Source organism: Mytilus californianus, unplaced genomic scaffold, assembly GCF_021869535.1.
Source record: "Mytilus californianus isolate M0D057914Y unplaced genomic scaffold, xbMytCali1.0.p SCAF_5, whole genome shotgun sequence".
In the NCBI taxonomy this organism is placed as follows: Eukaryota; Metazoa; Mollusca; class Bivalvia; order Mytilida; family Mytilidae; genus Mytilus; species Mytilus californianus.
Genome location: NW_026262701.1, coordinates 96,476,277 through 96,491,391, shown reverse-complemented (window position 1 = coordinate 96,491,391; position 15,115 = coordinate 96,476,277). Strand labels below are relative to the sequence as shown.

At 32.9% G+C, this 15,115-nt stretch overlaps 1 protein-coding gene across 1 annotated transcript in view; it reads right to left on the bottom strand.

Annotated features, from left to right (window-relative positions):
- Positions 1-15,115, bottom strand: part of LOC127702820 (fibrocystin-L-like) — a 112,269-nt gene that overhangs the window by 44,392 nt on the left and 52,762 nt on the right. Inside the window, exons 24-26 of the mRNA XM_052207120.1 lie at positions 10,618-10,747; positions 3,635-3,821; positions 369-616 (exon numbers count right to left, since the gene is read on the bottom strand). Coding sequence (XP_052063080.1) covers positions 369-616; positions 3,635-3,821; positions 10,618-10,747 — 565 coding nt within the window. The remainder of the gene's footprint in view (positions 1-368; positions 617-3,634; positions 3,822-10,617; positions 10,748-15,115) is intronic.

The window sequence follows — 15,115 nt, the reverse complement described above, 5'->3', positions numbered from 1 at the left end:
TATAACAAAAATACTGAACTCTATGATAAACTCAAAAAGGGAAATGAAGCCATAAAAACTGACAAAAATCAAATGTTAACAAGCAACGGAACGTGTAAAAAAACAACTGTCATAAATCAGAGCTTAAATGCCCTCAAAGAAGTAATATAAAGTTTTTCTTTCCTCAACCTCTACTTGCTTGAAATGGGAAAATGTTGAACTGTCGGGTTTTGTAAATACCATTCACTAGCAGTTACATACACTTTACCACTCTGATCAGTTTTGTAATACAACTATTATGCTAAAAACATGAAGATAAAAATGTAGGTTAGAGATTGAAATTTAAACAAATTTGTAGTATGTTTTATGAATACTCGAATTTTCAATACCTTTATGTATTCCTTGATTGGTGATCTCCACAACATCTCCTGTATCTTGTATGGTACACTCAATCTGTGTGTCACTGGCTGATTCAACATCACAGAGAGTATTACCAACTTTAACCTCTGTCAGTGACGTATTTGTACTAAGCCCAACACCTGTTATTGTTACTCTAGTACCACCAAACAGGGATCCAGACTGGGGAAATACATTAGTGATTTTTAACAAATACTCTATTTCTGGAACCTCGTTCACACTGAAAACATAATGAATACAATTTTTAAATGTATCACCCATATATATAATATAACTATTAGAAAAAAATGTTAGATGAGGTATTATTATAGTAAACCTCATTTAATAAAGGTCTTTCATCAGTTCAAATGACTGATCCTAATCCTAAAAACTGGCTTTCCCAAAAATGTACAGCTCCATATTGATCAAGAAATCCCTGGAAATAAATAAAACAAGGCCATAAATTGCAAAAGGGTGTTAAGAAGAAAAAGCTGCAGAATCAAATGCCATTGATATGGACAGCTGCAGAATCAAAAGGCATTGATATGGATAGCTGCAGAATCAAAAGGCATTGATATGGATAGCTGCAGAATCAAAAGGCATTGATATGGATAGCTGCAGAATAAAAAGGCATCAATATGGATAGCTGCAGAATAAAAATACATCAATATGATTAGCTGCAGAATCAAAGGCATTGATATGGATAGCTGCAGAATAAAAAGGCATCAATATGGATAGCTGCAGAATATAAATGCATCAATATGGATAGCTGCAGAATAAAAATACATCAATATGATTAGCTGCAGAATCAAAGGCATTGATATGGATAGCTGCAGAATCAAAAGGAATTGATATGGATAGCTGCAGAATCAAAAGGAATTGATATGGATAGCTGCAGAATCAAAAGGCATTGATATGGATAGCTGCAGAATCAAAAGGCATCAATATGGATAGCTGCAGAATAAAAAGGCATTGATATGGATAGCTGCAGAATAAAAAAAACATTAATATGGATAGCTGCAGAATAAAAAGGCATCAATATGGATAGCTGCAGAATATAAATGCATCAATATGGATAGCTGCAGAATAAAAATACATCAATATGATTAGCTGCAGAATCAAAGGCATTGATATGGATAGCTGCAGAATCAAAAGGAATTGATATGGATAGCTGCAGAATCAAAAGGAATTGATATGGATAGCTGCAGAATCAAAAGGCATTGATATGGATAGCTGCAGAATCAAAAGGCATCAATATGGATAGCTGCAGAATAAAAAGGCATTGATATGGATAGCTGCAGAATAAAAAAACATTGATATGGATAACTGCAGAATCAAAAGGCATTGATATGGATAGCTGCAGAATCAAAAGGCATCAATATGAATGGACAAAAGATGGATGGTTGAGCATCTGGCAGTCAAGCTTTCAACAATATTCAGGACAAGAGCATGTTGCATTAATGTAAAAGAATGAACACTGCCTTGTACTAGACCCTTGTTGCAGAGTCTGAAGTTTTCAGCACTATTGTTCTGCCTGAAGTACTAGCCCAGTTTAAGTCACTGTAAAGACAAGTCTTTCTTTCTACAAAAGGAAGACAGCAAAGCTGGAAATAATAAATTTTTGATGTTTTTGGTTGGACCCTGCAGGTGATTGCATCATGGAATAGAAGTTTCTTTATAATAATATTTGTTCCTAAGGGAAGAGAGGTAAATATTAGTTTTTATTGACTTTCATTAAACTGATATTCACTCAGGCCTTGGGTTGTGCAAAATGTAAACACACATCTATACAGTGAATTTTTGGATATTTGTATAGCCCAGATGTGGATCTAGGATTTTGAAAAAAGTAAAGTCCCCCAAACTAGGCAATATTAGTAGTGGAACATGTAAGAGGTCTATGCATTAACCATATATGTAGCTCCCCATGGCTCCCCCCAATCCACCTCTGTAGCATATTTGCCAGAAAAGAGCTGTGATCCACATGTACAATTTATCTTAATCTAATTTCAGTGACCCATACATAAAATGAAACATCATTCTGTTTTTCTGTTTTGTTTCACAAACTGTACAACAATACTACACTACAGAACTTAATTTTTTATAATAAAAGTGTACTTCTGTGTTGACATGTAGCATTTACCAGTTGCACAATGTGTAACACAGTTTAAATGACCTTGATAGTTTAGTTTATGTATATGTAAAGCACTAAAGGGGCTCTTTACAAGTTTTTGTTTGATATGTCAGTGCTGTATGCGAGAACATCTAAGAATATAAATGGAACAACTTTAACTGCAGTACAAAATTCAACATGACAACTTATCAATAAGAAAGAAACAGTTTTGACGTTTTAAAACTCCATTTTAAACTTTATTTAAACAATACAAAAGAGAAAACAAAATTGAAAATGCATACATGTATGTGCCTGTACCAAGTCAGGAGCCTGTTATTCAGTAATTCAGTGGTTTTGTTTTTTATGCTGTATACCATATTTGTTTTTAATTGTTTTGTACATAAATCAGGATGTTAGTTTTCTTGTTTGAATTGTTTTGTCATTTCAGGGCCTTTTATAGCTTAGGATGCAGTACAGGTTTTACTCATTGTTGAAGGCCATACGGTGACAGACAGCTGTTAACTCATACATCATTTGTTCTCTGGTGAAAAGTTGTCTCATTGGCAATCATATCACATCTTTTTATTTCTATAAAGAAGGATGATTTGAATGAATGTAATTTATATCTTATTGTCATTTCCAGTAAAAAATTGTCAGACTTTAATATAGCAAATATAGACAGCAATTTTTGTTTATGCAATAGACTGAAAAGCCACTGATCAGGATATGCAAAGAACTGGACATTATTTTTTCTATGTATAGGAAATGATTTTGTGCAGAGAAAGTTATGTAAATAACTGAACTTTGCAATAAACTTTATGCGGAGTCGACTTTAAAACTGTTTTGGGTTTAGAAAATAGAATGAATTTAATCTCTGAATGAATTTTTTGTTGAAATTGAGAAATAACCATAAGTATTTAACTCCAAGTTAATTTTTTAAAATGAAATTGACAATTATGGCTCATGGTCATAAAATTAAGACCACAGACAAAATATGTGGAAACCGTGACAGAATTAATTGAAAATGACTGTATATTGTGTTAATAGAATAATAAAGCAATAATTAACATGGAACACTGAGACTAACAATAATTAACATGGAACACTGAGACTAACAATAATTAATTTAATGTTGCTTAATAGGAATACCTGTTGACGGCGGCTCCATTACTGGTACTAGCAAACACCCAGACTTTTTTAACTCCTTGTGACATGGATGGAAGAGTAGCAGTGATGGTAGTGTCTGTAAATACAGCATCTGGTATTTCTGTATCTCCAATACGAAGAGTTCCAGTATTAGAAAACCCAGAACCACTAATGGTCAGTTGGGAACCACCTAATAATGAAATAGGTAAAAAATGGATATGCAAAATATATTTTTTTAGAAGTACTATGCCCTGTTTCCTTTATGTGGCCTGTCTGAATAAAAATCTCAAAGGTGCCAATATCATTTCCCCTGAAGCAAAAAGATAAATTTAAAGTTTCCTTTTGTTAATTGTTTTATTAAATTTATCAAATTTAGGGAGCTTATTTCATGTGTTTAATAATTTGATTTGATTGAATAAATTTAGCTTTAATTTTCAATGAAACTAAGATTCTTCTAATTGGAATAAATCTCAGGCTAGTAGTGTGTATAAATATTCAATTTTCCTTTGTTTACAGTGGGCTTCCAGTTAAGAAAAAAACATGAGAAATGTTTTGAAAGGTTTCAAAACAAAGCTATAAATAAGACTGCAGTCAAACCTATATTAAGCAATCACTCATGGGAAGTATCAAAAGTGACCACTCAAGAGAAGAGACCTTTTAAATGAGGTTCTGAAAAATTCTGATATCGCCATTGTAGAGGGAACTATGTGGGACTACTGTCTTTATGCTTGCTCCTTGATTGACACTAAACATTACAATTTATTGTAGAGGGAACTATTTGGGACTACTGTCATAATATTCGCTACTTAATTGACCCTAAACCTGACAACTTATTGTAGAGGGAGTCTCAGGGAACAATGTAGACTACTGTCATAATGCTTGCTACTTGATTGACACTAAACATGACAATTCATTGTAGAGGGAACTATGTGGGACTATTGTCATAATGCTTGCTACTTGATTGACACTATATATGATATTTCTTTGTAGAGGGAACAATGTGGGACTACTGTCATAATGCTTGCTACTTGATTGACACTAAACATGACAAATCATTGTAGAGGGAACTATGTGGGACTATTGTCATAATGCTTGCTACTTGACTGACACTAAACATGACAATTCACTGTAGAGGGAACCATGTGGAACTATTGTCATAATGCTTGCTACTTGATTGACACTAAACATGACAATTCATTGTAGAGGGAACTATGTGGGACTATTGTCATAATGCTTGCTACTTGATTGACACTAAACACGACAATTCACTGTAGAGGGAACCATGTGGAACTATTGTCATAATGCTTGCTACTTGAATGACACTAAACATGACAATTCATTGTAGAGGGAACTATGTGGGACTATTGTCATAATGCTTGCTACTTGATTGCAACTAAACATGACAATTCATTGTAGAGGGAACCATGTGGAACTATTGTCATAATGCTTGCTACTTGAATGACACTAAACATGACAATTTATTGTAGAGGGAACTATGTGGAACTATTGTCATAATGCTTGCTACTTGATTGACACTATACATGACAATTCATTGTAGAGGGAACCATGTGGAACTATTGTCATAATGCTTGCTACTTGATTGACACTAAACATGACAATTCACTGTAGAGGGAACTATGTGGGACTATTGTCATAATGCTTGCTACTTGATTGACAATCAACATGACAATTCATTGTAGAAGGAACTATGTGGGACTACTGTCATGGTTGCTACTTTATTAACATTAAGCATGATTTATATTTGTAGAGTCTTTACAATGCAGTTTTAAATCAAACTATTTGGTCAAAGTTTCAGATAAAGATGTTTGAAAACATTTCATTCTCAAACTTCTCTGTGGCTATGTTATTCATCAATACATGTACAAAGTCAAATGAATTATATACAAAATTTTTCCAATTTGGCAAGTAGCCAAGTAGTTCTGCAAAAGGCGAGTTTTTTAGTATAGGACTTCCATGGTAACTGAACCATTCATCACTACCACCTTGTTTCCCTCCCCACCAACATTATATGATCAATTTTGTAGAGGGCCTCAAAATGGTTAATCCAGTAAAATTCTAAACATCTTGCCAGAATGTTCCAGAAAGGAACATATTTTGGATATTGGTCAATCAGAATCATGTAAGGATTACATGTTGAAAACCTTAAATAAATCATTCCTGCATAGCTGTCAACTGACCCGTGTTCTGCGGGCTACACCCGAGAATTTCCCCCTTCACACGGGATTTTTTATATACCTGCAGGGTATTCAAATAACCTGGGATTTCAGAAAATGACCTGTTTTCACCGGTTTTCTAACCGGTGTTGTTTCCGGTATTTAGAAGTCATATATACTTTTGGTTTTCTCAGTGTTTTTCCTTTGAAAAGGCAAACAATTGAAATTAGAATTTGCTTATTGTGCCAATGACAGCTATCAAAACGTTACATTTGATTGAAAAGTAACAATTCGAGGATTTGCATTGATCTAAGGAAGATCCTGCAAAGATTAATTTAATTTGATGGAAAACATTGCTTTCATAGGTATTTTGAAGCTTTACAGAATGATGATCCAAAAGATCTTGTACTTAGTTATGTACGCAGGAACACCTTTATCGTTTTAAAAGACCCCAAAAGTTAGTTATGCACGCAAGAACACCTTTATCGTTTTAAAAGACCCCATAAATTCAAAAGTATCATTTATCAACACCTTAAGAAGCACAATCATCCTTTTAAATATTTAACAGTTCAACCTTTAGAAGTAGTTAATAAGCAGCCTGGGGAATCTCATTCAAAATTTGTACGATCATTGAAAATTATTGAATTAAATTGGATTAAAAAATTACAGACAGTCTATCCTCTCGGTCTTAATGACAATATCATGGGAATTGGTAATATATCAAGAACAGATTCTGTTAATATTTTGGATATAATTTCTAAACCAGTTCGTAAAAACCGTTCTCATGGGCATAGAATAAATCGCAATCAAAGAAAATTTCATACCAACAATACAAATATTTCGGACCTATTTTCTATTTCAAAAACAACTGTAGACATTATCTATTAACCAATCTCTGTTCTTTACCTGTTAATAAATTACATCAAATTTTGGAGGAATGCAACACAATTCCATATTGCAGTCCTAAGTATGAAATCGTCCAAATTATAATTGCATATTGTTATTCTAAATTGTTTCCCAAAATTGACCGCCCTGAAGATCACAAAAAACATTTTATTAAAATTAAATATGTCAATAAAGGTTTTGATTTTGTAAATATTGCCGGTATTTTTAATGATCATTCTGTTAAAGAACAAATTCCTGGCTATTTTGATAATACTGAACTCCCTCTTATTTGTTATGTTTACAAAAAATCTACCCAGAAATATGTGTTTAATTACAGCGAAGTGTGTAAAGATGTTAATATCAGTGACAATACACCTACGTCATGAAATTGCAGTAATTCCAAATACATTTATGGCCCCAGTTCCATGTTATAACAGGAGACCTTAACATCGTTTGTGACCGAGAGTTGAAATTTCATTCCTCAGTAAAGGACCAAAATATCGTCCCCCGTCAATTATTAATTGGAATGAGTGTTGTAACATCATCCACGACTCACTCCGTACTTAGTGCTCTAAATGGATAAAACGAGAAATAGCTAACAAGAAATCATTAGATTCTTTTTTTAATTCGATAATGAACATAGTTGATATACGTATTCAACATTTTAAAGAACATTTTACTCCTAACAACAACCATAACAGCCCTATTTCTCGTATCAAACATAAGCTAAAAGAACTTGCCAAGGAATTTGTTTTTGTCCCAGTTGATAAGGCTGCTAACAATATCATTATTGTTTGACGTAAATTTTACATTGAGGTTCTGAAAATGGAAATCACGAATTCACCAACATTTCAACTGACTCCATTTTCGGAAAATGACATCTGTAACAAACATAAACTTTTAGCTACCTCTTTACAAGCAGAACCAAATACAATAAAAGTTTCAACTATGTACTGGCTTCTGAAGCTGCACAAAACTCCTTACAAATATAGATTTATTTCGTCTTCAAGCCATTGTTCCACTACTAAACTATCTATTCTACTTACTAGTACACTTGGTACAATCAAAAACCTGGTAATAAATTGTTCAAATAAGGCCTTTGATAATAGTGGAATTAATCACTTTTGGAGTGTCAAAAATTCGTTAGAAGTACTTGATAAATTGCATGCTTATATTGGTGATTTCGAATCTGTTCAAAGTTTTGATTTTTCTACCCTATATACCACTTTGGCTCATAATCTTATTAAGAAAAAATTCACACACCTCATTAAATTGGCATTTAAAAAGTCAGAATGGGAATATATATGTTCAAACTCTTTTAGGTCATTTTTTAGTAACGACAAACAAAAGAACTATGTCAATTGGACCTGCTTTGATACTATAACTGCCCTTGAATTTTTACTAGGTAACATTTTTGTTCGCTATGGAGATTCTGTATATCGTCAAGTTATTGGAATTCCCATGGGGACTAACTGTGCACCACTTATTGCGGACCTGTTTCTGTATTGTTATGAGTTACAATTTATGACTAAAATCAGCAAAGACCCATTGAAACAACATCTGATTCAAAAATTTTTTAACACTTTTAGATATTTAGATGATATATTGGCTCTCAATAATGACGACTTCAGTATGTACACTAAAGAGATTTATCCTGCCGAACTGACCTTAAATAAAGCTAATACTAACAATGAATACTGCCCTTTCCTGAATCTTGATATCTATATCTTTAACGGGAAGCTTAATACCAAAATTTATGACAAAAGAGATGAATTTTCATTTCCTATTGTTAATTATCCATTTTTAGATGGTGACGTTCCCTTGTCACCATCTTATGGTGTTTATATATCTCAACTTGTTCGATTTGCTCGTGTATGTAACAACGTATTTGATTTTAACGAAAGAAATCTCTGTATTACTGAAAAATTATTACACCAGAGTTTTCGATATCACAAACTAGGCAAAACATTTACTAAATTTTATCATCGGTACAAGGACATCATTTGTAAATATAAATTAACATGCAGACTTCTTATACGTTCAGGTATTTCACATCCAATCTTTTAAGGTAATATTCTTTACAAAGCACAAAAATGTCGGCATTCACCTCAAAAGCTAACCAAACCTTTAAACAGACTTCTTCGGAAGGGTTACGATACTGTTGTCAAGTCATTAAGGATTGCATATTTTGGTATTGATATTGTTTCTCTCATAGGGTCTTTGCATCGGAAATAAACAACATTTATTCTAAAACCAGTTGTTGGCATGATACGGGTTATGTTCTTCTCATATATTTTATGATGGTATGATATTAAACCCCTAACGGGAGGGATTGTACTTAATTTTCATATGATGAAGACATAATCTTTCAATCAGTTTAATTGAGGTCTGGAGCTGGCATGTCAGTAACTGCTAGTAGTCCTTTGTTAATTTATGTTTCATTGTCATTTTGCTTAGTTTCTTTTGTTACCTATTCTGACATCGGACTCGGACTTCTTTTAAACTGAGTTTTACTGTGCGTATCCCTGTGTGTTTCTTTTTTGGCTAGAGGTATAGGGGGAGGATTGAGATCTCACAAAACATGTTTAACCCCGCCGGAGCCTCTGGCCTTTGTTAATCTTGTATGTTTTTTAATTTTTAGTTCATTTATATGTTTTGGAGTTTAGTATGACGTCCATTTTCACTGAACTAGTACACATTTTTATTTAGGGGCCAGCTGAGGACCACCTCAGGGTGCAGGATTTTCTCGCTGCGTTGAAGACCCATTGGTGGCCTAAGGCTGTTATCTGCTCTTATTCCCCATTTCCATTCTCAATTTTATTCTACTTTAGTTTTATCAAGCAGCTGAAGAGAAGAAAATGAAAATGTGATTTTCCAGAGGATTTCAATCAGAACTTTGTACTGCCAATGCTGCAATTTTTGGCACTTGATAAGTTTACATGAGAATAGAAATTAGAGGGTCTTCCAATTAACAATCCACTTATTTTTCAAAATATTTTACCTTGTTGTCTCAAGTTTGAATATTGGCCAATTAAAATCAAAGATTGATGGCCATTTGATGGGAACACAATGAGGATTGAACATAAGAAAAGTTTATGGAAGACAGAAGACAACAATTGATGACAAAAGCTCAATTGGTCAAAACAGATTGATGTTCTAAACTAGAAGCGATGAAGAGATGTGTTGTTCACCTCTTTCATTGAAGCACATCTTCAATAATGGCTCATTTTCCAACAGTATAGACCTGTAGTCTATAATACAATTCGAGACTAAAATCTTTTTTTCTATCTTGAGTTTCTGTTTACAAATTCTCTCTTTCTATTACCGTTTTTTATCAACATGCTAAAATTGGGTAAAAATAGTCATTTGAGGGCTTATTCAAAAGCAGTATACTGACAATTTTAGCTATGTTGACTTACTAGTAGATCTTGTCTTTTTTATCCACTAGTTTTTGAAAATAATTCAAAAAAGAATGTCACAGATGGTAAACTTGTAAACAAAGGCATGCTTCCAATAGCTTTCCCTACAAAATAGTGGATGACCTGGGAATTTCCCAAATATGTGTTACATCAGTGAAAACTATGTATTCATCCATCTAAAATATATAACAACTAAAGATTGTTCAATTAAATCAATTATTTCCATCTTTGAATAAAAACAAAATCATAAGTTGACATTATCTTGGTTATAGGAATGAACTTGCAATGAAAAAACAAACATGTTCATTAGGATTTTCACTTAAACAAGGATCTAAATCAAGGTAATCCATTACTGGCAGGAATACATCAATGTGTTCAAAACGTCACCACACAATTACAAGAAAAACACTGCTTCATAAAAATGGTGGAATAATGGTATAATATGTTCAACTACACATGAAATACAACAAACTTAAAATTTAATAAAATTGTATTGAAATATACAGACCTACTACTCCCTCTGTGGTAGGACTAACGTTGGTTATGGTGGGTGTAGTAGAAGCATCATACTGTATTGATGCACTAAATTCGCTAGTTTTTCCGCCAGTTTGCACTTTAACTTTATAGGTTCCTGCTGGCTATTTTGAAGAAAAAAAAGCTTTCGTAAATAAACTACATTTTGAAAACTCATTATACAAAATTGTGCATATATACTTACAACACAAATAACACACCACAACTTACCATATTTACAAATTTTATCAGTAAATTAAAATCAAACTAAATATTATTTTTATATACCAGTACATATGCACATCTGTGGCTCTACAATCTGTCGATACCTGTATCTTGGCATTGCACAAGCTCATGTTTTTTCTCGGACTATTAATGACATCTTTACACTAAATCTATTGGATATAAGTTATGTACTAATTTATATTTTAGTCTTAAATGCATGATTTTTTTATTAGTTGTTATTGTCTTTGAACTAGCTGTCAGTAACTGCGAACACTGTCAGATCTGTACTTCATAATAGTGTCTTTTTTTGTTGTGGGGATGTATAAGAACCCTGCCACGTCCAGTCTGCGTTTTTGTTAGATGTATTTCTGCTTTGTAACGATCTGATGAGTTGAGCCCTTTTCAACTGATTTTTATAGTTTGTTCTTATGTTGTACTGTAACACCACTGTCCCAGGTTAGGGGGAGGGATGGCGCCTTCAAACTAGTTTAACCCCACCACATTCTGTATGTGCCTGTCCCAAGTCAGGAGCCTGTAATTCAGTGGTTGTCGTTTGTTGCTGTATATCATATTTGTTTTTTGTTCATTATTTTGTACATAAATCTGGCTGTCAGTTTTCACATTTGAATTGTTTTACATTTGTCATTTCAGGGCCTTTTATAGCTGACTATGTGGTATCGGTTTTGCTCATTGTTGGAAGGCCATACAGTGACTATACATGTAGTTGTTAACTTCTATGTCATTTGGTCTCTGGTGGAGAGTTGTCTCATTAGCAATTATACCACATCTTCTTATATATATTGTAATTCAGCAATTTCTAGATTTTGCTGCAAAGGAGTAGGCCTGGTAAGACTTCCTTTTTTGCCCAAAAATATAGCATTTTTAAAAATTTGTTAAAAATGTAAACTTTTAGCTATTTTTTCTACAATACAATTAATGCACATGCAGTTTTTGTGGAAGTAGCCGCACTTGTGTTCAGTCTTGATTTTTAAAAATATGTTTTGTTTGATGATAATACATAACATATATAAAGGTTGAGACTGAACAAGAATGCGGCCACTTACATTTTAGACAAAAACCGTCTGAAAAGTATTGTTCTATCGCATAATTGATAGATTTTTCATATTTAAGCTTAAATTTGAGCGTCTTTAATGACCAAATCAGTTCAAATCTTTTACATAAACTAATTGAATTGACTGAAGTAGACACTTAAGTGTTTAAACAAGAGTGCACACACACTGAAATGTCTCGCCTACTTTACTACCATTGATTTTATGTTGATAGCCCTAAATATAAAGTTTTACTACAAGTATCACATTAACTTATCATGATCCAAGACAATTGAGGTCAGTCAGATATACCAAGCCAGAAATGCATGTACATCTTACAATCATTCCATACATTGAATATAGTTGACCTATTGCTTATAGTATACAAGAAACAGACCAAACCATGAAAACATTATATTGACCAATAAACCATGAATATGAGGTCAAGGTCAGATGAACCCTGCCAGACAGACATAGATATAAGAAGATGTGGTATGACATGTACACTTTACAATCATTCCATACACCAAACATAGTTGACCTATTGCTTATAGTTTAAGAAAAACAGACCAAAACACAAAAACTTAACATTGAGCAATGAACTGTGAAAATGAGGTCAAGGTCAAATAAAACCTGCCAGACTGACATGTACATCATAAAATATTTCCATACACCAAATATAGCTGACCTATTGCATACAGTATTAGAAAAATAGACCAAAACACAAAAACTTAACTTTAACCACTGAACCATGAAAATGAGGTCAAGGTAAGATGAACCCTGCCAGACAGACATGTACACTTTATAGTCATTCCATACACCAAACATAGTTGACTTATTGCTTATAGTTAAAAAAAACAGACCAAAACACAAAAACTTAACATTGAGCAATGAACCATGAAAATGAGGTCAAGGTCAAATAAAATCTAACAGACTGACATGTACATCATAAAATATTTCCATACACCAAATATAGCTGACCTATTGCATACAGTATTAGAAAAATAGACCAAAACACAAAAACTTAACTTTAACCACTGAACCATGAAAATGAGGTCAAGGTGAGATGACACCTTCCAGCTGGACATCTACACCTTACAATCATTCCATACACCAAATATAGTAGACTTATTGCTTATAGTATCTGAGATATGGACTTGACCACGAAAACTTAACCTTGTTCACTGATCCATGAAATGAGGTCAAGTGAAAACTGTATGACAGGCATGGGGACTGTGCAAGGTATGCACATACCAAATATAGTTATCCTATTACTCATAATAAGAGAGAAATTAACATTACAATAATCTTAACTTTTTTTCAAGTAGTTACCGAACCATGAAAATGAGGTCAAGGACAAAGGACATATGACAGACGGAAACTTCATAACATAAGGTATCTATATATAAAGAATGAAGCATCCAGGTCTTCTACCTTCTGAAATATTAAGCTTTTAAGTTGTTAGTTAACACCACTGTGGCCACAGCCGGATCACTATCCCTATGTCGAGCTTTGTGCGACAAATGTCGCAGGCTCGACAACTAGAGGCTCTAAAGAGCCTGTGTCATTCACCTTGGTCTATGTGCAGCTTCAACAATGGATTCTCTCCATCTTTGTGGACTAGAATAGAATTCATGATGAAAATCTCTTCTTTGTTGTTTTAGTCTTGCTGATAATTTTTGCTTATTTAAGTTTCCTATCTATCTAATACAGTTTTTCAGATAGTAGGCAACAATGCAAAAAAAATTAATAAAAATTGTTATTAAAGAGAACAACTCCAAGGGGTCATCAGACGATTTAAACCATGTTGACTAATTTGTAGATCTTGTCTTGCTGATCATTTTTGCTTATATAAGTTTCTATCTATCTATTATAGTTTTTGAGATGCAAGGCAAAAACACAAAAAATTGGTCAGAACCATCATTAATAGGCAAAAACTACAATAAGGGGTCATGAGACGATTTCAACTTCAACTATTCAACTTCTTGTAGATCTTGTCATGCTGATCATTTTTGCCTATTTTAGTTTCTATCTATCTATTATACTTTTTCAGATATTAGGCAAACAAGCAAAAAGTTAGGAAAATTGTCATTAAAGGGGAATAACTCCAATAAGGGGGTCATCAGACGATTTCTACCATTTAGACTTATTTGCTAATCATATTTGCTATATAAAGTTTCTCTCTATCTATTATTATTTTCAAGATAATAGGAAATTATTTTAAAAGTTGGGAAAATTTGTCATTTAAGGGCAATAACTCCTATAAAAAGTCGTCTGACAGTTATTAATGGACAATAGGTAGATCTCATCATTCCAAACATTTCTGCCCGTGTCAGATATTCTCTATTTATAGCGGTTTTTAAGATAATAGACAAAACTTGCATTTTTACCCCTATGCTCTATTTTTAGCCATGTCGGCCATCTTGATTGGCAGGGGGGGTTATCAGACAAATTAAACTAGATACCCTAAAGATAATTGTGGCCAAGTTTGGTTAAATTTTGATCAGTAGTTTTAGAGAAGAAGATTTTTGTAAAATTTAACGACGACAGACGATGGACACCAAGTGATGAGAAAAGATCACTTGGCCCTTCAAAAATCTTTAACCAGATGTACTTCAAATTTTAGGCAATAGAAATTATTGGAGGTGGTGTATTTCTTTTGTTGTGGAGTATACTTATATAGAAGTTTATTCATTATATAATATGGAAGAAATATTCTGTAATATTATTTCCACTCTAACAAATAATACAGAATTAATGTTTCTAATGGAATAAAGGGTATAGAATATTTGTTCCAACAGGAACAGATATTATGGCATTGCTTATAACAAAGTTTCCAGGGGAAGTTCAGTAACAAATATACGTTGACAATACTAGATCTTAGAAATATCAAATTAATAATATAGCTACCTTGTATCTTTTTTTGGCTAAATACAATATTAGCCTTAACAGGAAGGAACAATAATAATTATAGGTTTCATAAGGGGCAAGAATTGTATATCCCTTGATATCATTACTCAAGTTATTTAATTGCAATATAATAATTAACTAGCCTTTGGAGATTTTATTATTACTATCTAATTAAATAACAACAGTTGATATCAAGCTTATATTCAATTCTCACAAGTTGTTTAACCTATTTTTCTTATGGTAAACATACATTTGTGTTAAACAGAAAAGTTCTCGACGCTTTGATATTATTAGGTACATGGTGTGTTA